The 25037-nt window shown below is 38.4% G+C and overlaps 1 protein-coding gene across 1 annotated transcript; it reads left to right on the forward strand.

Moving 5' to 3' along the window:
- The first annotated feature begins 4368 nt into the window (after positions 1 to 4368).
- LOC120346284 (uncharacterized) lies at positions 4369 to 23743 on the forward strand. The gene is made up of 13 exons (XM_039415992.2): positions 4369 to 4940; positions 5019 to 5106; positions 7922 to 7984; positions 14678 to 14792; positions 15007 to 15085; positions 15261 to 16249; positions 16461 to 16636; positions 16866 to 17028; positions 19693 to 19799; positions 20875 to 21063; positions 21228 to 21627; positions 21709 to 21938; positions 22134 to 23743. The coding sequence occupies exons 1-13, from the start codon at positions 4741 to 4743 to the stop codon at positions 22209 to 22211; spliced, it is 2877 nt and encodes a 958-aa protein (XP_039271926.2). The 5' UTR covers positions 4369 to 4740; the 3' UTR covers positions 22212 to 23743.
- Positions 23744 to 25037: the final 1294 nt, after the last annotated feature.

Genomic DNA, 25037 nt, shown 5'->3' on the forward strand with positions numbered 1-25037 from the left:
AAAATAAAATACAAGCAACTTCGCCAATGACTGTATTCTTGAAATTATTGATAGCGAAGAGCATGAGTATGGCAAATTCTAAATTTTCCAATCAAATCAATTACGTCTTGGCCTAACATTACAACTCGTATTGATTAGAGCGTGTTGACTTTGAAGCCTTCGTTATTAACCAGGTCTTGTACAATAATGCCTCTGCGTAGCATACTCTTGCGAACATTTCAGGTTTGTCCCATGAGTGTAGAACACTTGGTTATCTATCTGCCTGTTCATGACACACTCTCCATACACATTTGAGACAAAACTGGTTCTTTCGAGGAAAATCAGTTTTTTTTTGTAGACCGAAAGTGTCTCTTCCTTGGACTTTGAGCTCGATGTATACGAAAATTTAACCACAACTAATTCTTATCGCATAAATGCTACATAATCCATTGGACCGGGCCCTTTCACAATTTCTAAAATACTGTCACATAGCAGACAACTTTGCTTCTGGAGAAGACAGCGCCCCCAGTGCTCACCTATTCAAACATTTATGCCTTTTTGAGGCAAAGTGAAGAGATGAGAGAGATTTTATTATCCCAGACAAAAGTCAACACTATTATAAATTCAAGTCAGAATAGAAAATAATTAAACAGTAATTGGTTGTAATCTTTGTTTTGTATGAGTCAGTATGCATGACTGATAAAGGCCTCCGAAGACGCTGACCCACGAGCAAGTGCTGTAAATAAGCAATAATTCGATTACATTGTAATTTGCGATGACGTAATCATTTTTGAAGAAATTATACAATATAAAGATGATTTGTACCTGAGATGCCAGCTAACGGTTAAATAAAATCGTGACCGTTAACCATCCAAAATCGATTATTCATTTCCAGCCCTGGTTGGAATACATATAGTACATCGCTTAAACACTATTTTCTCATTCTGCTAAACACTAAAATTTATATCCACATTACAGAACTATTTCATCATTTTATTTTCCTCTGTATCTCGCCTCGCTGTGTTATAATCAACTATCATTGCGTTTTGTTTGATGCATATCTAAAATTTGGAAACATGACTCAAAAATTGTCAAATAGTATTTACCCAAAAGAATGAAAACACGCCCATGACTAGCCATGATTGAAACTCTATCTGAATGGAAAAAGTGCCGCAGCGGCAGTACAAATTTTAATTGTCATTGTAAGTTATTTCTGGTATAATTACGAAAATAAATTGAGCCGGAGAACCATATATTCTTGTGAGTTCAACCTAATAATATTTATTTGTCACTGGACTACTAAAAACTAAAATAAGAAAAAGTTGTTGTTTATTCGAAATTCTCGTTTTACACTTAAAAATCAGCAACCAGTAACATTTCGTTTCTATCGCGACTGGCCATGGAGTAACAATGTAGGTCAACTATGATCATTTTAGGTTTAAGTGTTTTTCGTGTGGTGCGTGTTACTTTCCGAGGCTTTCATCTAGAGATGTATCGGTATCGGCAATATCAGCCATTTTTTCGGTATCGGCCATGTCTTGGTATCGGTTAGATTAAGGCCGATATTTCCGATATATTTACCCAATTTGATATGGTCCAGAATGTTTTAAAAGATAAGTTGGAAATTGGAATACTACTTTTTAATTTATTTTTTGTCTGGAGAGATTGTGAGCTATGAGCCATACATGTCCCCACCTTCGCGAGAGAATCGGATTCACGTGTTTTTAGCAATTTATCAGCCAAACTAGCTCAACTAATTTGGCTATTTCCGCTGTCAAATTTTTATATTGACATTTTTAATATTACATAGTCATTATGAAGAAATATATCAACAATATATCACAGCACATAACAAAAAGCAACTAGGCGCCCATAGTTTTAAATCATACAATGGAATTGGGGTCCTTATTAACGGCACATGGACTTTTGGCACGGGTATAAATTCTGACTGTTTGTTGTCAAGTACGAGTGTCATTTAGTCCGTCGACATCGATAAACTAAATTCCGACACAATTATCCCTCTACGCAGGTAATAATTTTAATTTTGTTTAACTATACAATTTCTTTATAGATATATTGACATGACCGTCTAGCCCTAGACTGTCTCAGAATATATGATACAATTGTAAAATATTATAAAATAGTAAAGTAAAAAAAACATCCTCGACGGTTATAGGTAGGTCTTCTTATTGTCGGTGCTGATCGATATTCTTTCATGTTGGCTTTGACTTATTGCGTCGACGATTACGATTAGCCACGAAATAAAATATTTGTAAAATGCTTTTAATTTGAACGTAGGACGGCGGCGCTAGAATGTGTGGGTGATATTCGATATTCTTTTGAACACGAATAACGATATTCGAATGTCGCGATATTAACATTAAATTCAAATTAAACATCCCGGCTTATGAGTTTTCTAATTGAACACCGAGATTACTAGCGTTACTCTACAATGTATCTTAATCAGTTAAAGCATATGGATACCAAACATCAATTTCATATTATGTGATATATCTTTTTTTGATCTGAAATAATGTGTACTATGAACAACGCTCATAGACTATTGTTTTAACCCGACTGCCCTACACAGCACACCTAATTAGGTAACAATTACATAGTATCGGTATCGGGATATCGGCATTTTTGTAGTATCGGCATCGGCGTTTTTACCTGGTATCGGATCGGTATCGGCGACAAAAGTGGTATCGGTACATCTCTACTTTCATCTATGAACTTACACTGGTGGTGCTAGGGAGCAATATACCTCAGCAGTTGCACCATATCGTCTGCCAAAAGGTAGTCTGGTCCTAAGCCAATATTGACACAACCAGCCGTATTGAGCGTGAGGTATGGTTCATGCCTAGCATAGCCTATGCCATGATCAACTATACCAACGAATGTTTTTTTGTAATATAATATCAGTTCCACTCAGATTTACTTACTGTATAGTCAAATCAATATGAAAATATTAAATAAAGATATGAAAGATGATACTCCTGAAGTATGCGCACCAAGATGTCGCATAACCTGAACCCTAACCTGGTACACAACCTAAGTTCAGGTTGTGCGCCATTTTGGTGCGCATACTTCAGGAGGTCCGAACTTTCTTCGTCACAACGTTGTGATTAAAACCATGGAAGAAAATGAGTGAAATTTTTAGTTAATGGATCTATGAAGCTGTCGATTGATTATTTCTAACCCCCACAACTATTATTAACAGAACGGTTCCACAGCTCTCCTTGAAGTGACTGGATGCACACAAGTTGTGACTCTCGATGCCAGGTCGTTGAGAATAAGTCACCTTTTATTTTCAACTGTCAATCTGGAAGTGCAGGGCGTTACGATGAGAAACCTTGATCAAAGATCCGTGCTAAAGAGCGACTAACTTGAAACGTATATGAGGTATTCAACCACGAATACGACCAGTGAAAGGACCGAACGCTTGCAGCAACGTGGATATCGATTTCTTGCAAACTAGAGATATGAACATAAATCATATTCATACACAACTAAGCTTATGATATTTTAATATACACGAGGTTTCGTTATTGGTAAGCCAGTCCCTATTTATTAATTCTGACGTATTTACAACCATAGCGTCGTATCTGCAGATATAAAGTTGAAAAAAATCGAGTTTCTTTCGCAACAGCCAGGCAATCCTCCGTCGATTAAGATTAATAACTATGTGACCCCCTTCACAGCGACCAAGTTATAAACCGTTAAGTCGAATTCAGTATCGTTTGCACTCAATACAAGTCTGCTGGATATCGATAGAAACGCGAAAGCCCGCCTGGGGGCCATTAACTCGCTATGTGATGTTTGCACCACTTCCTTCAGCTCTTTATTACACGCTCGTTCTTTTCTCTCTTCTCTCCTCGGCTGATATTAATCAGTTTATTACATTCTGAGAAGAGAAAAACGCGAAAAAGCGAGATATAAAAAAGAAACACTCTTTGCTCACAATAAAGATACTAACGTCACGTTTTCGTTCCCACGCGAATGACAAAAGGATGACGAGAGAAGCTGACGAGGTTTCAGTCCTCGTTTGATCGAGTGCCGCGAAGGCTGGCTTGTGGCAGTTCGTTTGTTGGTAAAGCTTGGGGTATTTGTGAAGCAGTTGGAATAGTCGTAACCTGGTCATACGTTAGCTATTACAACTTACATTATTTAAGCTATGGTATAGCGCAGAAAAATATCATATGTTTCGATATTTAAGATACTGGCTGTTCAAAGCTCCGTGAAGTATATTACGTGTTAGTATCTAAAACAGGCAGATACATGTCTTGTGAGAGTTGAGCTTATACTTGTATATTTTCAGTTAATATTGTCTATTGAATATGACTATGAGCATACTGTCATAACGGAATTATGTGTTTTTATTTACAAAACCTTTTTTATCTTATATTCAGATGTGGTAGGTTTATTAGTCTTCACAAACTAGAATAATTACAAAGAATTAGAACCCCGCGGGATCTTGACGTGTAAAGAAGCTAAGAGAAAAAGAAACGCCGTGAACAAGTACGCAGTCTCTGTGTTGTATTGATTCAGTGACCGTAAAACAAAACGGTCTGCTTATACTATCTGCAGTCATATTTACAGCACCACCGCGTTTCGAAGTACGTGTTCTAATTAGAACACAAAGACCTTCCGCACCAACGATCGCCCTCTCTGAGCGACGTGACCTATTTATCCGTTACGTAAGGAAATATCGCAAAGTGACACCACCATAAACCAAGTAATTGAGTTGGCTTGTCAATAAAAATGGATTCACAAAGTCCTAGCGATGCTTCGCATGCGAATCCATCGGGACATACTCGGATAACGATAAATGTACACCCAACAACAGGGGGTCAATTCCAAATAGAAATTTCGCCTGACGAAACCGCCGAAGAGCTGCGAAGAAAAATATCAAGACGACTTCAAACTCCCAAAGAGCGATTAAAAGTTCTCTACAAAGAACAGTACGTTAATTTTGTGTGTTCTTTTTTCAAATATTTTGTGAACTTGTATTTTAAATATATCATTTAATTTTCTTACAGAGTACTGGAAGCTAAACCTTTAAGAGAATACAATGTTGTAGATGGAAGCAAAGTGACACTATTACCGTCAGTTGAAAGTGGATTTTCGGTAAGTTTCAAATTGGATTCTTGAAAATTCTCGCCACGATTTCCATTATCAATCCAAGGGATTTTCTTCGCTGTTTCTCTCACTACTATACATACCATAATTCGACGTTAGTCTGCTGTAATGTAAAAGGATAGTTTGAGTAAGTTAGATCACCGTAGCCGCAAATACGAACTCGCTTTTTCGCTTCATGTTTGGTTATTCAGTCGAAGTGTTTGCCATTCATCATATCGAGCTTCGTGAGGGTGTGACGTCACCAATTTGCAGAAACCGGCTGTTAGATACAATCGTGGAATGGCACAGACGGGCGTTTAGTGTACAGAAGCGACATGGATCTGCTTGCGTGTAAGCACTGTAGATGATTTGATTTCGTAGTACATATCTGTCTCCAAAATTGTCGTCATTATGCCTTTGGTTAATTGGCATGGTAACGAACCAGATCCGGTCATTTCCCGTACAGTAATTTTCGTTTAAAACGGAACCCGCCGAGGGCGTTGATGGCGCTAAATTAAACGCAGTTCAACGTTCGGATACGGTTGAGCAATAAGTCACTTCTAACATTTACTTCTGTATAATAATATATGCTTTTCAATGTTGTATCACTTCAACACAGCTAGGAACCGAACCCACTTCAGTGCTTAACAATAAAATCCGGCCGTTAAGAAAAGCATAGTATGTACATTTTTCGTATGAACTTAGAAATCTTAATTCAATGTTTTTTTTGCGTAAACTTATCACAGCAGTTGATATAGAACCGCCGTACATTGAAATCTTCAGTAATGGAAAAAATGTGATCTACCAAGTTTAGATTACTTTTGTTTCGCGATCAAAACATTCCGTCAACTTAATAGTCTTAAAGTTAAAATACGGAAACAGTAACTTTTAGCAATGTTTCGACTGAGATTGCGCGGCCGTTAGTGATGTGTTTGTTAAAACAGTTTGCGCATTAAAATATGCACATTTAATTGTTTTTATTATTACATCATCTCTAATGCCTGCCCTGTAATTATAGAAGTTGCTCAGATGGTCATATAATAAATCCAAATGGTGTCCATGTATCCCGTTGTATCTGAAGTTTGAATATTCGATGAACACTAGTGACTAGATCACTAGACGTTTACTGTCTTTATCGGCAAAAGCCGTCTTACGAAGTTACCGTATAACGATTTCCGCTATATATCGTTTTGTCTTGACATTTTAGTCAGCTGGTATTTCAGTTCGTTCCACATTCGTCTACACCGACACGGTTACATTTGAGATCGATCGGTTGTATGCGATAGCAAAAAGAAAGCTGAAATTAAAAAAATACAACGTCACAATATTTTAGCCGAATTCTTACAGTTATGCATTTGGTGTTTTCCTCCGCGTATTATTGATTTGCTGTGAGCAAATCAGTCGACTCTGTGAATGAAAGTCACGCGTTTTGTCGAATCATGGTTCATGACAGAAATGCTAACGTTTTCCGATTGCTCTTCAGAACAGTAATTTCTCGGTAGGAAATAATGATTGCGAAATTCTTTGGTACGCTACATCAGCTGTTTGTGTACTAGACCAAGCGGGAAGCGAATTGTAAATCACTCAGTATAGTCCTCTCGGTATATGCTTAATTACGATATGCATGGCAGAGGTGAAGTAAAACCTAAAAGTTGTGTAAAAGTTGCGGGAGTGCTGATGCTACATTTTCAAGCAGCACAGCTGTGCTGTGTCTTATACCATTTCGGGTACGGCAAGTAGACGCTGAAGTCCGTCGTTCTTGCTTGAGAGATTTGGGTTACTTGCTCAGTTAATCAAAACATTCATCTACGTATACTTGATTGTGTCTCATTTAAATTATAATCTGGTGATATGCTAATCCGCAAACCAATTTTATTCACGATTCAATAAGGGCGGTCAATTAACAACCTTCAGAAGAACCGATGTCGTGCTGTCTACTCTGTATTTACTAATGTGTTGTGTGCATGGCCATTCATCACGTTAAAACTCGGGACTAAACCAGGCGTGTGTGACATTTTACGAGCAAGCTGTGTCTCGAACCGAAATATGCGTTTAAAATTAGAAGTCGCGTAGCCGACAGTTATTTCTATGCGACGGAGTTTAGACTTTGCGGAACATGTTTTGTGACCGTTGAATTATTGCTTAGTAGAAATCCACCCAAGCCATATGTGAAACCTCATAGGATTTTGAAGGATATTGCCGAATATTCAGAAAGGAAAGATTTATGACCAGCTGAATGTAGTCCCTTCAGTAATTACGATAGCCCGCCAATTTTAAAACATCTTGACACTAGACATTTACCATCTTTTTGTACAAATCAATATTCATATGCTCGAAAACACTTATTGAAAACGTTTAAAAGACGCTCTGTGACGTAGTGACACGTGTATACTTTGATCTAAAAACGTACCGTAACGGCCTTATTCAATCTAGTTCAGAATTGGTGATTACAGTTGGTTGCGAATAGATTATCTGATAATAGAGCGTGCGTGCTAAGTGATCATGGTTCTTCACAAATGTTTGCTGACACGGCCATTTACAGAAGCCATTCACAATTACTTGTCAGGGATGGATGGCATGTCATGCACATTCTTCGTGGTTACTGTTTCCATACAACGATCCATATTTATTAAATTCGTTTATACCAAAGTTACATTTTGTTTTAAATAAAAGATGACGTTACACGGGAGACAGCCAGCAAGTAAATTATTTTTAAAATTAAATGTATCTTATTACACATCCTGCAGACATATTTCTGTGCAGGTATAATGTTGAAAATACCAACCGATGGACTTCATTAATTTTAATTATTTTTATTTTTCAGTCTACAGTCCAAGGAACTCAGCAGTCGATCATACAAGCTATAGAGAGTCTCTCCGACCCACAGGTATATTTCTCAGGCAATCTTAACGCTCATTTGCGACCAAAACCACAATCATTGATGACGTGCCATGGTTCAATTGAGCCTATAGCCATGCGAATTGGTGTAATTATGCGGCATAGTATTTTCCCATAATGGCCGAATAAATAACAGTTCCATACACAGTTGTACAGAATCACATGAAAAAATCTCCCAAATAAATTCATTTAACATTCATAAGCTTAGACTAAACATACTTTAAAATAATTTCGAACAATATACATGTGTAAGTGTTTTAACCATAATTGTGGTCAAGATAATTACAACAGTGTATGGCAATAAATTGTGAATTAAAAATACACGCCCTTTCCTATTCAACTGGATGAAAATTTAGCATCAAAAATTATTCTGTTAAAATTTAAAGTCATTATCAATTTGTCATGTGAGAATATTAAATTCGATTGCTATTTTTATTTTTTGATAATTTTTATTTTATGATAATTTTTAAAGTAGCTTGCTAGTGCTGCTAAAAATATAAATTATTTGTATAATATTTGTGTAACTCTTTAAGTCTTTCCGAATGGAATTAAATTTTATCGCTTAAAAGTATCCAAGCATGTCAGATAAATTGTTTACACCTAGTGGACCGTTGTTTTTTGCCGTGTGTTTTGATGTACCGCTCGTCAGTAGTATTATCATCAACGGCCGGCTATACCTGATAAGGTTTGTTCAATTTGATACGCTGACTATCGTCCGCTCCGATTTCGATATCGCCGGAGAGAGTTCCATGCTACTAATGAATAGTATAGTCAATTACCATTTGGTTTTCCTCCCAACTTCCAACTTTTCTACTCCATACCATTTCACATGGAAAACGGACCAACTACGTGTGCAGATTCATCTGCTGTAATTTCGAAATAATGTATTTCACCATTATTGTGCTCAGCGATCGTAATACATCATTTTTTAAACCGTAACCTGGAGAACAAGCTGGTACTAAATAACTTGAAGTGGGTTTCACCAGTGCACATTGAGAATAATATTTAGATTTGACAGACCTATGCCGCTACATGACCGAGAAAATGAGAAATTAAATTTTCTTTAAAATACAGCAATTTCCATCCATATAGAATACTGCGAGCAAACGGAAACCGTTGCGCCACTGCCGTGGATACTTCGTTCGATGGCTTATGCGTATTCGCTATTTTCGTTCCTTCTCTCTTTCCCTCATTCATAGTCGTGACGCTCTTTTGTGCTGGCTAGTTGTGCCCCTCGTGGGAAATCGAGATTTAAACTGCCGAGGCAGAATGACGATATTGATTCCCAGGGTTTGTTTTCAACGTAGCAACAATGTCGATACACAAGTAATTTTACAAAACAACCTTCGTTTTTAAGTTAGTCCACTTCATGTTTATATCCAGGCGCGGATATTAACGGAGAATACTAAACTTTTCGCTAAACCCTCTGACTGGAAACAGGCCTAGTCTAGCGGATTTTATATTGGGCGACTCGCGTAAAAGTATGCTTATTCTTAGCGGTTTCAGTGAAAAGGTACGAAACCTTTTTATAAAAAATACATTAGTCAAATGCGTTTTTTCAATCTCATGCCAGGCTTCAAAATGTTACCAACCAATTCGCTTGAATGCGCACTTTTATAATAAATTAGTCAATCAGTCTATGGATTGATTATGAAGGTTTTGAAATTTATTCTATGAATCGTTAAGCAACATTTTTTTTTACTTTTACTTTGCGACGTCTTGGGACCATCAAAAAGCGGTTTTTTAATTTATATATTGAATCAGACACAATGAGGAATGCATGCAAAAGATATTTTCCACTAACGCAACATCTTTTATCAGTATCCTAAGCGAACTTTGATCCCTATTGAACTTGATATCATGGCCCTATTTCCGTGAACAACTACAGACAAAAACAGCACAAGTCAGTGTTAATCAAAATTTCTTTAAGCGTTTTGTTCAACAATACATTGTTAGTTTGTTACAATCTTTAAGAGAGGCTCAGTTCGACACACACAAGCGCGTTATAAGGTCGTATCACCTCTTTCATATATTGTTAGTAGGGCACGATATTTACTCGACATGGTTGGGCGGAATTGTTTCTCCTTCTTTTTAACACGTGACTTGCAATCGGGTTATCCTTGTACGATTGTATGTATATTCAAGGCAACCTAAAAGTACGTTCCAGGACAGGGAAGATAAATTCACTAACTTGAAAGGACCAGTGTTTCATATTTAGTGGGAGTCGCACTGGAACGTCCCTTGTAGCATGGCGGGACATCAGCCCATCGCTCATCTTGTTGTCTAGCATGAAAGTGGATTGACTTCAATAGTATTTTGGCCAGCGAGAATAAATGACTGCGAAATCCTGTGAACAGCCAACGACTGTGATATATGGCCCTGGGTCTCCACTGAGTCCACACTTATCTTTTCAGTGGCATTTTCCATTAATAATATTATGACAAGAAGAAAAATGATGGGTTTATTAAATCTCTCTTTAGACTGTAAAGTGTAAAGGGTTGTCATTGAAATCATTCATGAATACTTCTACCATCGGATTAGCTGAAGTTACCAATTTAATGTCATGTTGCCAGTGTCACCCAACCCTCATGAGCAAATTGTCTTCAGACCATCTCATTCGGTTTTCGGTGAATTATTCTGGAAGTAATGGGTGACTAATCTAGATCGACCATGTTTATTTCTTCTCTTAGAGTCCGTGATCATTTGTATCAATATCGCTGAATGGGCATCTGAAAACGATATTAAACCGTCATTCCACATATAAATCAAATATTGTTATTCATTTCTTTGTTTAGGATAAAGATCCATTTCATTCCATCAGCCACATTTTTTGTTGTCCCTGAATACATATTTCTATCAGAGTTGTTCGTCAAATGCTTTATCTCAGGTCGTATTTTAATAGGGGCTGTATATGGTTATGTTCCTGTAGGCCACCATTTTTGGAACAACTGAAATAACAGGGCATCACGAAATCCCATATTAGCCTGTTATGGACTAAAATAATCGCGAAGCGCCATACAAGCTCTGTTTCATGTTACTTTTTTATTTATGCTTATTTTGACTGTAACATGGGTAGGATCTAAATTATTTTAGATCTCAATCTGATTCATAGCAACCTACATTGCACTCATTGTTCTAGCTCTAAAAGATATGTCGCGGGGCAATTCGCTCGCTATTCGAGATAGCATTTATTTCAATAAAATCGACCTGTTTGATCACTCGCTCCCTCTCCGCGCCACTTCACCGTATCTCCCGTTTTATCGTCTCTGTTAATCATCCACTCGCCGTCACGCTCACAGAGAGGCACCAGAGCGCCCCGCTAGTTCCGGAAACCAGGCAGACTAGTCCGTCGCACGGCGTCTACCGAGTTGTGGTGACTTCGATCCAAAAGACCACTTTGCTCTACGAATCGACGGCGTCTTCGATTTGGCAGAACATACGACTCTTTCAGTCCATATTTCTCTTTCTCTATGCAAATCAAGAAATCGGAAATCGTTGTTTTAGCTCCGTTCAAAAACCAATCAATTTTATAGGGATTTGGTTCAGCAGAGCACTGTTAACATTTTGAACCAATGCGACTTATTTTACAACGGACGAAATTCCACTAATACATGTGTAGGCGTTTACTTGAATTGAATAGAGATGTTTTAGAAATAAATATATTTCTTAGGATTTTCCCCTCCCGAGCTCCACGACCTAGTACCAAAAGCCTCGGGCCACGTCTTTTCAAGTCAAGTAAACGAAGGATTACGGTTCGATCAGCAAGTAAAGCTGTGCGCGCTCCTATATTATATACAAGTATGAAAGAATTCCGTCACGTACTTTAGCTCTGGCGTTTACACTGGCGAGGTGTGTTGTAGACGCTGTGTGAATGAATACTTGTTATTCGACGACAGGTAGGCCTTTGTGAGAAAACGGATTGCGCTATCTGATATCTTTTCACACTGGTTGTTCACACTGGTATAAAGTAGCTCAACACCCACGAACAGATTTGTTCTGATAAGTCTTCAATGAAAGCAATTGTTGCACGACGCAGAATAACTGAAGTCAATTGGATACGATGAATATGGCATGCAGTAGTTTTGCTCTATTCCGCACTCATTTTGGCCTTATTAGAATTTATTACATAAACATTTCCAGTTTATTTAGCCATTTGTTGTTTCTCATGTATTATGAAAACTTGTTATTGATCATTTTCTTTGTATGCGACAATTGATGGTCTTGTTCGAAACGCGATTCTTAAAATTTTGAACGACCTGTATACACTTTCTCAAATAGCCCCGAGCGCTGCTCTCTAGTCATCCGCCAATTTTCAGAGTGACGATCACTTGTTTTCGTCAATTTCACTGACTGCCGATTACCTCCTTCCAAGATATATCATATCTAGAGGCGATATTAGGAGACTCGTTCCTTTGAAGAAGGAATCAATCATCTGCTGAATCTGATTTGTTGAACTGGAAAATATTTCAACCTTTTCGCTTGTGGCAAAAGAACTGATTAGTGACTGTTCTCTTCATCAAGATACGGCTTTGTCATATAATTTTCTCTCATTGATATGAGTTTGGATAGCATTTCTTATATTAGCTTCTTTCACCCACATGGTCCTATCCGAGGTACGTTGATATATAATGTATATTATATCCTATTGTATGCCTAAAATGTGTGGGTGTAGGGAGGTCATTACGGGTGGACATTTCTGGCGCTACTTATCGGAGCTCCGCCGAGATGGCTTGCTATATATGAGTATCACTCGAGTAAATAGAGAGTGTGAAAAGTATGTCGAGTGATCAAGCGCTATTAACTTGGGAATTTTGGAATATAGCACCAAGATATCAAAACAGATTTGTCATTCTTATACTTGAAAGTTTCAATTTCTTTCTTACAGTCCAAAATTCATATTAGGCTTATGTTCACGTTTGGGAAGTTCATATATCTATAGTGTGAGACAAGTTGGTATGTTTAAGACATTTGACGCTCCTCAAACGTTTTCAGAAATCGTCGTTTAGCGTATTTGACTATGTTGGCGTACGAGAGGGTAACGAGCGTCGCGTCACAGTATAACAGCGGCGCAGCCACCTTCGCTTCGCTTGGGAAAGCCAAGCCGTGACCACATCTGCTTTTTGTTGTTAACCCTTTTCGCGTTGCCTAGCTCCGCGGACGCGAATCTAATCAGTGCACAGCCCTGGCTTTTTATAAATGCTTATAAAAAGAGTCAAACATACCATCGAGCAAACTGGCTTTTGTTTCTAGCGTGACCGCTAAAGCACAGACGCTGGTTTATTATGAATGAGGTAAAAGCCCTTCACTTCAGTTGCCGATAGAAAGAATGCCGTACGCTGTATATAGAAAAATTCATCCTTTCGTCAAATAAACCATTCTTAGGGCACTTCGCCCATTTCACATTTTTGGGTCGGGTTTACAGCAGGATTTGGCTCCAGTCTCATAGCCGCCACCGTATTACTTCCAGTATTATATGCGGAAGGAGGACTTATTATTATAAGTGGTCGAACAAGATAAAGTCGTCGGCTTGCTAGATCTAATCTTCACGTTGAAAATATTTAAATATATAAAAAAGATTAAAAAAATATTCAACCCAAGAGTAAGAAATTTCATGAAAAAATAATTCTAACCTGTTGACTGAAATCGCCATACGTTTGAACCACTTTTCTTGGGATAATGGGTTACATTTGTGCCAGAATCTAAGCGTGGGAGAATGTGGTCGCAGTTTGTTTTTATTTCGGCATACCATATCATAAACAGCCCCCGTAGCCCAAGCCAGGACTGAGCTTCAGCGTGAATAAGTATTTAGTCAGCAAAAAGTCCCATCTCACTCTTAATGAAAAAAGCAACCGTATCTTTTATTATACTGGGACACTATAAAAAAGAGAACAAGACTGGCGGTCGGTCTTATGACTCTTTTTCTTTTTTTTATCCCGCTTTCTCTTTTGTATATTTTTGTCGAGGTAATTTGGTGAGCATGAATTATGTAGACGCTGGGCTATTGGAAGTGCACTGTAGGTTCAAAATAACAGGTGAAAACTACCGTGAATGAATAAAAATTTTCATAGGGTAGTGTCGGATGCTTTATGGAGAGTTTTTTGTTAATGCTACGACTAGCATAAAACCGGAATTGTTTACTGAGCATTCGGTAAATTTGCGCGGCGTTAACATTCTTTATGGAGGTTGTTAAGTTACCTTGTGTCGCGCACTTAGATAAAGCGTGACTCACCACTCCAATTTATTTGGCAAAGATTGTGAAACGTACAGCTTTTTGAAGTTCTCAAATTCTAAGTTATAAATTACAGCGAGACCGATTTATTAAAATTACGCAATTTTGTCTGTGAATCTTGTATGGCCATGCTCTGTCAAACAAAGAGCGTGATTTCACAATTTTGAATAAATATTTTCTTATATGAGTCACCCTGTTTGAAAACGAGATATCTAATTCCACAATAACGACTTTATACGATGCTGGCTCTCATATATTTACAAATTTGTAGAATAGAGTGGAAATATTCTAACACTTTATGGATATCTTCGCAAATGCGTGCCTTATCCGTGGTTTACCCTTCATTCCCGGTCGGGAAATTGATTGATATTCAACTCCCTTGTAGGGAATGGTATTGTCTGGATCTTTTTAACGGAGGAAATTTAATAAATTCGTCTTATCCTTCCTTGACAGATCGACGATTTCCTTTCCGGTCGACTTCCGCTTACGTTAGCTTTACGCGTCGGTGATCACATGATGTTTGTTCAACTTCAGCTGGAACAGTCACAAGTCAACTCACAAAACGCAGGTGAAATTTGATTTACTTTGATTTGTTAACAGGTATATTTCCAGTAACTTGAAATAGCTGTAATTAGTAAATAACATGGCGACTACTAAAGTGTGTCAAATTCTTGAATTTCGCATTTTCAAATATAAAGGGCAGTTATAAATTCTGTTAGGACAATAAAACCGATAAACTGTACTGTTCCTGATTGGGTTTTTAATGAAATTCTTATTTTCAGACAATCGACCTTCTCGATCGCATTCTTCTATACCGATCAGTCAACTCCGGCATTCCTCTTCGACTTGTATATCTCCCAGGTAAGTTGTATGCTATGAAAACAAAATTTAAAATTTAGTTTTGCATTAAACCATTCCAAGTCTTAATTATTAGTTGTGAAACTACATAATAAACCTTTCAATTTATTTATACAACGCAGAATGCTTTATTTGACATTAATTTTAAACGGATTATTATTCTATTTTTTTTTTCTAGGTTATTCACAGGTGTACCCAGCGAGCCAGCTTCCTCACTCGGTGCCACATCTTTGCTACCAAAGTCTCCAATTGATTTAAACAAGGCGAAAATTTTATCCCCTTCAGGGACGCCTGTAAACCCTGTAATGGGTCAACCAATAACTACTGGACCATCTCCAAAAATACCAAAACTTTCAGCCAAAAGCGATGTTAGTAAAGAGAGTGAGTATGTACAAGAGGGGCCTGATGTAACTGGGATCGTTCATAAATCTGAACGTTTTCAGCACCATCATCCGCATTCTGCACCATCCTCGCCAGAAGAGTTACCATATGCCTTTCTGGATCCCCGATTTGACAGTTTGCAACAGATTACACATCACTACAATCAACTCGCTTCTCAGCTCAATCATCACACACAAAGTGGAGCCAACCATCTACGTCGGCTGGTCACCGCATGCTCTTCTCTTGAACAAGTTGTGGCAATCCCTCCACCGGGCATGGAGCACCTAAAAGTGCCCACAATTCCCGAACATAACCGAAAATCCTCTCGAAAGCGGCCTTCGTCAATGCTATCTCCAACGGAACTCTCTCCGCCTCCTTCGTCCTCACAGAGAACTCCATACCCTGAAAATGTTGGACATGCACTTCCAACGGTAATCCAAAACGCGCTATTGCGCCAACATTCTCACTTGAATGGTTTTGCGCCATCCCATGCTGCCTCATTATTATCGTCCGCGTACGCTGAATATCGAGCTTCGTACCGTCCCGAATCACCTCGTGACAGCGTTTCTTGTCCGTCTGGGTCATCTTCCCAGGCCAGCACTACACCTGCAGAAATTAAACTTAAACATCCTATCACGTCCACAATGCTACAGACGTCTTCTTCTGGTAGTAAAGGTTGCGGAACCAGCAGACACCCCAGCAGGTCGGAAAGAAGTCACCGAAGAGCATCAACGAGTGGAAGGATGACATCGGGCTCTTTATCTCATCATTCCTCGGGAATATCAGGTGGGAATTGTTCAATTTAGCGTAAGAACTATTAGGATTTCACGGCTAAATATATTGTAATTCATCTGGTACACAGATATTGTGTTTTTCTGAATGAAGGTTTTCCTGAAAAAGCACTGACTAGCACTCACCTCGGGATAGAAAATTTTAATATCTTTATTATCTATACCTTTTTTTGCAAATGATTATATTAATAAATTCGTATATTTAGGAGCTAGAGTTGCTCGACAGATGCAACGTTTGAGACGTCTTTGTGGATCACACCAACAATGTGTAGCCTATAGCAATCGCGAATTAGCGACAGAAATTTCTTCTATTGTTCACATGGCAAGACACTCGCATCATCATTCAAGATCTGAAGGATCAACTCACAGAAAGAGCCACAAGGCAAGTTTCTAAAAGATGAGTGAATGATTGTCGAAAATACTATTATTCGGATTTGTAATGGTGGAAACAGTACAGTTTAGCTCCCATCTGTTCGAGAAATGGCTTATGCACTATCTTCGAATAAAAATATATCCATTATGATTGGTTACATGTTGATCCATCTTATCCTTAAGTAGAACTTTGTACCCAGTTACCATTACCAGGACTTACATTGAAACGTTTTTTTTAGGCATGTAGAGAGTGTCACAGTCGTGGTCGCACTTCCAGTTCGATGGTCTCCGGTGTCACCGATCAGAGTTCCGATTCAAGCGCACCATCGGGGCAGGCAGCTGGTGCATGTATCGATAGCTTCACCACGCACGGGCCTGGAATTTTTTCTGGAACATTTTCAGGTGTGGATTGGGATGGACGTTTTATTCTCCTACTAAATCATTTGTTACTGTTTAGGAGAACGACTATATGTGTGTGACTTATTTCGGTACTGAAACGCATGTAATTTTAGAATGCCGTACATTGCCTTCAAGCATGAAGTTGTTATTCGTAGAATCTCTCGAACCCGCCGAAATGGGATTTATTATCACAGTGACGTATTGTCTTAAGTATTTCCCCTTAGGTTAAATTCTTGCATCGTTTCGAAGTATCTGAGCTGAACGTTTAATCACGCGACCATGACGCAGCTTGGTTTGCGCACGTTAAGCCGCAAGTTTTGACGCTGCGTCAGCGAGTGTTTCCCATGTATGCAACGACGAACGAGAATTGACGTGACGTGAATAAACGCGCACGGGAAGCTTTTTGGATCTGCTTTTAGGTGTGTATTTTCTCCATGGCGAAGTTAATATATTTTAGTATTACTTGGTAGCATTATTTTAAATATCCTCCATTGTCTTTTTCCAATTTAAAATCCAACGCATCGCAAATCGATCGTTTTTGTTTTTGAAAAACAAGTATAATGGCGTGTCTGGACTACTAAAGCAGACATATTTTTAGTCAAGTTATTTAATATATTGCTTATTGGTTTGACCGCCCACATTGCGGTATTTTAGTCAGAACTCAAAACATACATAGGACATTTGGCTGAGTCTGTTGCCGAAGTTAGGTCCATTTGCGCACGTCCATGGTTTAGTAACATATAGGAAACAGAACAAGACTAGTCTAATCTGTATTTATAAAATGGATAAGTGAAACATGCCTCACGAAATCGTGATGTAGTGACGTAGCCGGTGTCTTCCAAATCATTAATTCAATGTTGGATATACAGATTTATCAATCTTTGTCCGGTTTGGGAATACACGAATATTCAACGGTTTTAAAGATGACCATCACGTCCAATCATTCGTCCGTGAAACGCAACAAAATTTTAGTTTGTAGTTTGTGATCTCACCTATATGCGCCACACACGAGTTGAATAAAATGTTCATCATAAGCGCTTTATTATCTCTACTGCTGTTATCCACGCAAACTAAGAATACCGGAACCAGGGTTACCAAAAATTATTTCCCTACATACCATTCTTTTGCCATGAATTTATGTTAATATTTTGAGTAAGTTTGCAGTGATTTTATCCATAATAAAACGAGTCCAATGGTTTCAGCTTGTGGTCGTCGTGGAACGAGGCGCTTGGTAAAGCAATACCCGGAAGACGCGGATCGAATTCGTGCGAGTTATTAGGGTCAAAATTTTCGAATGGTATAAAGAGCTGTGAACCAACACGCGTGTTGTGTCAAGGCGTGCTCAATTGAATGGCACAAATTGTTACTGCAGAATATTAGATAATGATATAACGCGCGTATAAAGGGAAATCATTTTTGCTGCCTCTCTGTAATTTGATGAATGTTTGTTCCTGTTAAGCTCGGACCTCGTTATCGCAGGATTTTCGTACCATCGCTTCATTGCTCGTATAAATTGTACAGTTAATGATTCGTTTTAAATCTAATATCATAGCAGGGGCATGCCAATAATATGTCGTCATCCATTGAAATCTTTCGTCAGTATGCATACAATGCGTCATGTATTACTAGTACGCACAACAAACTTGTTAGGCTGCGTGATCACGTCCTAAATCGGTTGCTTCATAATTTTCTCGATGGTTTAGCTGATAAAGCATGCCGTTGCCGGTTTCACTTCCGACGATGACGTCACTTATTTGCGTGCAAGTTTTCACAAGCCAGGCACATGGTATATGACGTCATCGATATTTTTTTCATGACCAAACTAACGCTCAATAGCTAAATATAATGTGAGTAAATCAACTCACTCACTTTGGATGTAAATTTATTTTCTCGTCATACGACGCTCGCGTTGTGGACAATGGACCGCAACTAGGTACAAGCACCCTGGCTTATTTAAGTCTTTTGACGCGTTGCAGTACTCTTTCAATGTTTGTCTTGTCGTCCCACAGAGGACCGGATGCCTTTAAAGCCCGGTGTCTGTTTTCATGGTCGCGCATTGTTGTTAATACTTGCTCTGATAATGCCCGTCGGAAGGATGACAACGATTTTCGATTTGCATATTTAGCAAACACCAGAATAGTTCGCTTTCATAATCGATCTCGGTAAACATCCCAAACTAATAAATGACATCCGCCGAGTTACCATACTCGTTCGTGGTGGATGGCCTATCGGATTTTATTTTGCCCTTAAAACAGGATGTAGGCCTGTATATCGATAAGAATTGGTGTAACGTCAAACATACGGTAGATAGATTACAAAAGGCTGTTTTACATTAGAACGTGTGTCGTTGTTAACTCATGGTTTATTCTATGTTTGTAGCTTTACCTCGTTTGATTACACTACTTATTTCTACGAGTATCTGAATTTAATAGTTTCTTAATCCAGTTTTAAAATTGGCCTTAACACTCGAATTTAAGCTAACAATCAATTTGAATCTGAAATTATTTAAATTTTAGTATTATTCTATCGCGCGCCGTCATGAGGTCTTCCAGTGACGTCGCAATTTCAGCTTTCCGCTAATTAAATCAACTGTTTGGCGCCGAATTTTTACAACAAGTTCTAGTTTGTCTACAATTTTTAAAATTAAAATACGTGTATTTTATTTAGGCTCTCTCCATCCGAGCATACAAGACGCCGACGGAAGGCCAAAAAGGGATCCGAAAACTATTTTACAAATTCTTACGGATTTACTGAACGCAACACAGCAATATCAGGTGGGCAGCAGATTATTTTTTTTGGAAATCATCCATGCATAAAGTATTGGATAAAACTTCGATGTGAGATCTAAATTTAGGCACAAGTCACCGGTGTTTCAATTGATATTTCAGATATTTTGCGGCAAATCTAAAAATATCTGATAGATATATCGCAAGTAGCCCTTCATTTTCTTATGTAATTATTCCTGTCAGCCCCAAGGCGTCATGGTAAACGCTTTTCCGCTCATATTTATTCCGGTAAATTTCTCCAATAGGCTTCCGGAAAGTTCTTTATTTGTGAAAGTAAATGTGACGGTAAATTCTGTTTCTTAGTTTTCAGATTCTCCCAACACTACATAGTATAGTTTAATTTTTATTTTAACTCCATAAAATATAATATTTTTACACTGCTTCAAAATTTTAGCGGCTTTTGGTTAATACTTACTGTCATCTCATGACCTTGCGAAAAGACCAATTATGGTTCTGTAGCGTAATGTACAGTATTCAACATTTATTATCAACCGATGGCTGACTTGACAAAGTTCGCCGTCGATGAATAACGTGTTTTGAATGAGTAATAAGAACGGCGTCAAAATTCTTCAGACTATTTCAACGTTTCGGTTTGGTGACAGGCAGTTCGATGTGTCGGTGGTGCGCCAATGCCTCCGGGCCCCGAAACATATTATTGTACTTCACGTAGCTTTTAACGAAAGAAATATTGAGCATAAGAGCGGGCGCGTCCGTAGCAAAGGTAGAAATTACCTCGAAAGTCTCTTCAAAATGACACGACGCGGTCATGAAAATTGAGTGCTGGATTGATCCCTACGGGTAATAATAATGATCAAAATGCCATCGAAATTGTAATGTGGTTGGCGAGGTCTTTATCTCGATAAGCTTTAGTGGTATTCGTTTTCGTAGGTCATTTCATTTCCTCATACAGGTTAAAGAATGGAAGTGATACAAAAAGATTATAAATTGTTTTCAAGCTTTCTGGCGTTTGGTGGATGTTACTAATTAATTATCACTGTCATCGTAGTGGATTTGTCTTAGTATTCGAATTTTCTTTAATAAAATATTCTACTATGTCACACAGGGTCAGCTAGGCAATGTTGGTCTCCTTCCGCAACTTTTCAAAGATCATTTTAAAGCTGACTCGGCTGTGAATGCCAACAAAAACAAAGAAAATGGGAAGGCGCACACACATGTCGCTGCCGATAAAAAGGACGTAAACACGCCATCCCCTTCTTCTGAAAGCGAAGTCCAACAACCCGGAACTTCGAAGGTACGTATGCCCAGATATTTTTATTCCATTTGTTACCATTTGATACCGCTCCTGTAAGTCCCTTTTCAAACATACATATAAATAAAGATATAACCAGCCATAGCCCATGAGCAGATTAAATTTCACAATACAGAATAGTAAAAGTTCTACTACTTTTTTTACAGCAACCGATTTTAACGCCACAAAGGCAACAGCCAAAATTGCGTCCATCGAATCAGAGTCACCACCATCAACCGAAACCAGTTTACAATCACTCCTACCTTCTGCCGCCGACTAATATGGCCCCAGAAATAGGTCAAAAGCTAACCGCCCCGGCCCAGTACATGTCGTCCGTTTCAACCATTCCAATAGGAGCCATTCCTGTGGCATATGGTTCCAGGCATGGCACCAGCAGAAGCTCACGAAGAAACTCACCCGCTGGCAACGTTAGCAGCAAATACTACAGAAGCCACAGCAGATGCCACCATCACCATAAGCACCATAGCGTTGAGAAAGCATCGTGCTGCGGATCGTCATCGTGTAGAAGGCAGGCGAAGGCCCAGATGATGCTTAGCGCTTCCTACAGTGAGTTGTTCTTCTTCATTTGTTATTCGTGGATTACCATCACAGTAAACGGCAAATCCTAATGGCTTTTAATAATTTCAGTCAAGAGAGAACACGAAAATTCTAACACTCGCAGCAAAATGAAGGAACTCAAGAAGAAAATGGATCGACAACGTCATCGGCGTCAAATCAGGCGTAGTAACTCATCCAAAGTCATCGATAAGCCTGAATTGGTAGCGGAGAACCAGACCACATCTGGAATTGCAATCGAACCAGTCAGTGTGGTGGCTGCTACCCACGATAATGCGACTACACGGGACACAAATATGGAGGTACATATTTTCACTATTAGTCGATTTGGTAACCATTGGTTGGATTGGATTTTAAGTACATGATGCGCGAGGATGGAATCCTAGTAATCATGGTAATCAAACTGCCACGCATGGGATACAATTGGTGAAATAGATAAAATTGCCGCAAAATAAAATGCAATATCTGATTCATGTTCTAACTATCTTTAATTTCAGGTTCAATTTGACGACATCAAAAAGGATTTTGAAATCAAAGAAGTTGCACACGAGCCTCCCGAGACCGTCACTGTTTAATTCTACCGTTGCCGTGCCAAGCAATCTAGACGAGAGAGTTTCATGTTTCCACATCGGTGCTACTTCTCTCGTTCGCCGCGCGTGACGAAAAGGCGGATGGAACCGGTCGAAACCAGAACATACCGGTTTAATCAAACAGGTTGTCGCCTCTTGAAAGCACTATGAAGACCCTCCCATGCGATGGAATAGTTTTTTTAACATAAGTAAGTGATAGGCCATCCTCGCCGTCACTGAAAAGAATCCGTGGAAGAGAATTATTTGTATGTTCGTTGCTGGGTACCGTGTATTATCTGCCTCAGCCCCCAACATGCATGCACTCTTGTCGAAGTAGTGAGCTAATATTGAATTTTTGGGAGTGCGGGGGCATAATTTCATTCTATGAGTGACTTCGACAATTTTTAATATTTAATTTTTTGGAAGGAACACATGCGCTTTAGAAAATTCCTTCGTGCCTAGTTTTTGCGCTGATTTCAAAAGCGCTTTCATGAAATCTTTACACATCATTTCACTTAAGTTTATTTGAATTATTCTCCAATTTTCTATGTTATAATTAGCCTATATGATTGCATTTGAATGATTAGCAGTCTATATCAATCTCATTGCGCACCATCAAAATTGCGTGTGCGAATTTTCTTTATACTTACCGTATTATCTCTTTATCATCTATCTACATGTATGTTTCCCTTCATGCGCGTGAATGACTAAGTAAGCCATAAAACTTGAAGCACGGCCTGATACAATTACGATTTTAGTTCTTTTTATGATGTGGCAACATACGTGCCTTTGAATCTGAGGATGCCTATAAATTTCAAGTTATTGAGTTTTAACTTACATTTATATATACTCGGACTGACAGCAACATAGTATTATTGAAGCTATCTTAAGATGGTATTATCGAGTTTATCAGATCATTTCGTTACTTCTTTGTGACTGCGCGTTGTGCATGCGAAAAACAATATTTTAAAGATATTGTGCCTGATATTTAAAAGAGTGGACATGTCTTGTTGTATATAATAAACTACCTCATCATTTTTCAAACTCACCTTGGTAATCTTGTGTTTTTTTTTAAATAGGCGGGGCGTTTTACGGGTGTGCACAGTATGATTTAATCCTATATGCTTTCAACCGTCTGTTTGCTTATCTAACTTTATATAGTTATTGTAGCTGATAAACTAGTGTATTATAGTTGAGGTGACACTAATGTACCCGCGCATGTCGTCCTTGTTTAATATATGACGAGGCAAAATGTGACTTACCACGCTTGTTGTGGGTTCCCACGAATTAAGTTATTTCAGGTTTTATCCTATTTGTAACCCTACTAGATTTTCCAAGTATTTTTGCAGTTATTTTCTATTTGATGCTTTTTGTTTACTGATTAATTTCTTTCCATGAATTTCGTGATTTTAATCTCCCTCTCTCTTTATCTGTTAGTACTATTTCAGACTCATCGCTACTTATTCATATCGATGCCATATTGTTACCACTCCTTTCGTTCTTAGTCGCAATGTAAAAAATAAAATGAATCTGTATAATAGTGCTTTCATTTGGACTCTTCGAGGTTTTATGTCGTGAATGCATAGCTGGGGTATATGTTGGACTATCCTAGATCTTGATTTTCAAACTGAGTGATAGCAGAATACCCGCCCGATGAGAAAATCTGTATAGCGAACCCGAATATCGCGTGTGATTGAATTATTCTTAATGCCGTTACGTATTACCTTGATACTGCGATTTTAGATGTGGGACATGATTAAGCAACGTAATAATGACGAGTTTGTATGATTTAATTTTTCGGAAACCCGATGTGCCTCTGTATCCATGCATTTTAATCCAGTATTAGCGACCATAGCGTTTTATTCCAGCGATTGGTCGCGTCCAATCTACACTCAGCTCTTGCCAACCAGTTGCGCCCGAACTGAGTGCATCTTCGTTCTTTTGCCAGAGATGATTGGGGCCGGAGACAGAGCAGTCTGGCTGGAATGGCTAGTTGACAAATTTGTAACAAATCGCTCATCTCTTCCATAGCTTTACAAACTAATCCGTGGCAATCGCATGGCTATGTATCAAGCGCAACATACTCGTATGTCGTCCTCGCAAGCTATACTAATTTCAATCATATATATATTGACACATACAATTCGAAAGCAAAAGAAATAAATCGACGGGGATTTGAAAAGTGTAACGTAAATAACGTAAGCAAATTAAGTAGTGCATGTGGGATACCATATATAATTGATGGGTCTGCATTCTTACGCCTACAAATAAAGATAGTCCCACGAATTCCAACCTACTGACAGGCATTATTTTACTTGTCTTTACTGTGCGCCGTAGTAAAATGGATCCATTTTCTCACATTTGCACCTGCATATTTTTGCACCCATGGTCATTTGGTCAATGAGAAAAGCATCTTTTAACCCACAAAGAAGAAAAATACCAACAAGAACAAATACAACATAATAACGAAAATATCCATATCTACATTTCGTGTTCCTTACTACCGCATTCTTCATGATTGACGCGAACGCGGAATCGCCACAAAGTGCGTAATTTTTGATGACAGCATCGCACACGAAAAATGATTCCCATAGAGTAGACTATAGAGCTCACAGATATTTTTAAATAAATGGAAGTAATAGCCTTCTAGCCCAAAATACAATATTTAACCACTGAAAATTTCAAAGCAAGTGATTCAGTAGTTAATTAATGAGAAAAGTTAACCATTTTTTTTAACCGAGAATAAAGAAAAATACCAACAAGAACAATTACAACATAATAACAAAACGATCGATATGTAAATTTCGTGGCCAATAATATAAATTTAATGAA

This window comes from Styela clava, chromosome 1 (assembly GCF_964204865.1).
Source record: "Styela clava chromosome 1, kaStyClav1.hap1.2, whole genome shotgun sequence".
In the NCBI taxonomy this organism is placed as follows: domain Eukaryota; kingdom Metazoa; phylum Chordata; class Ascidiacea; order Stolidobranchia; family Styelidae; genus Styela; species Styela clava.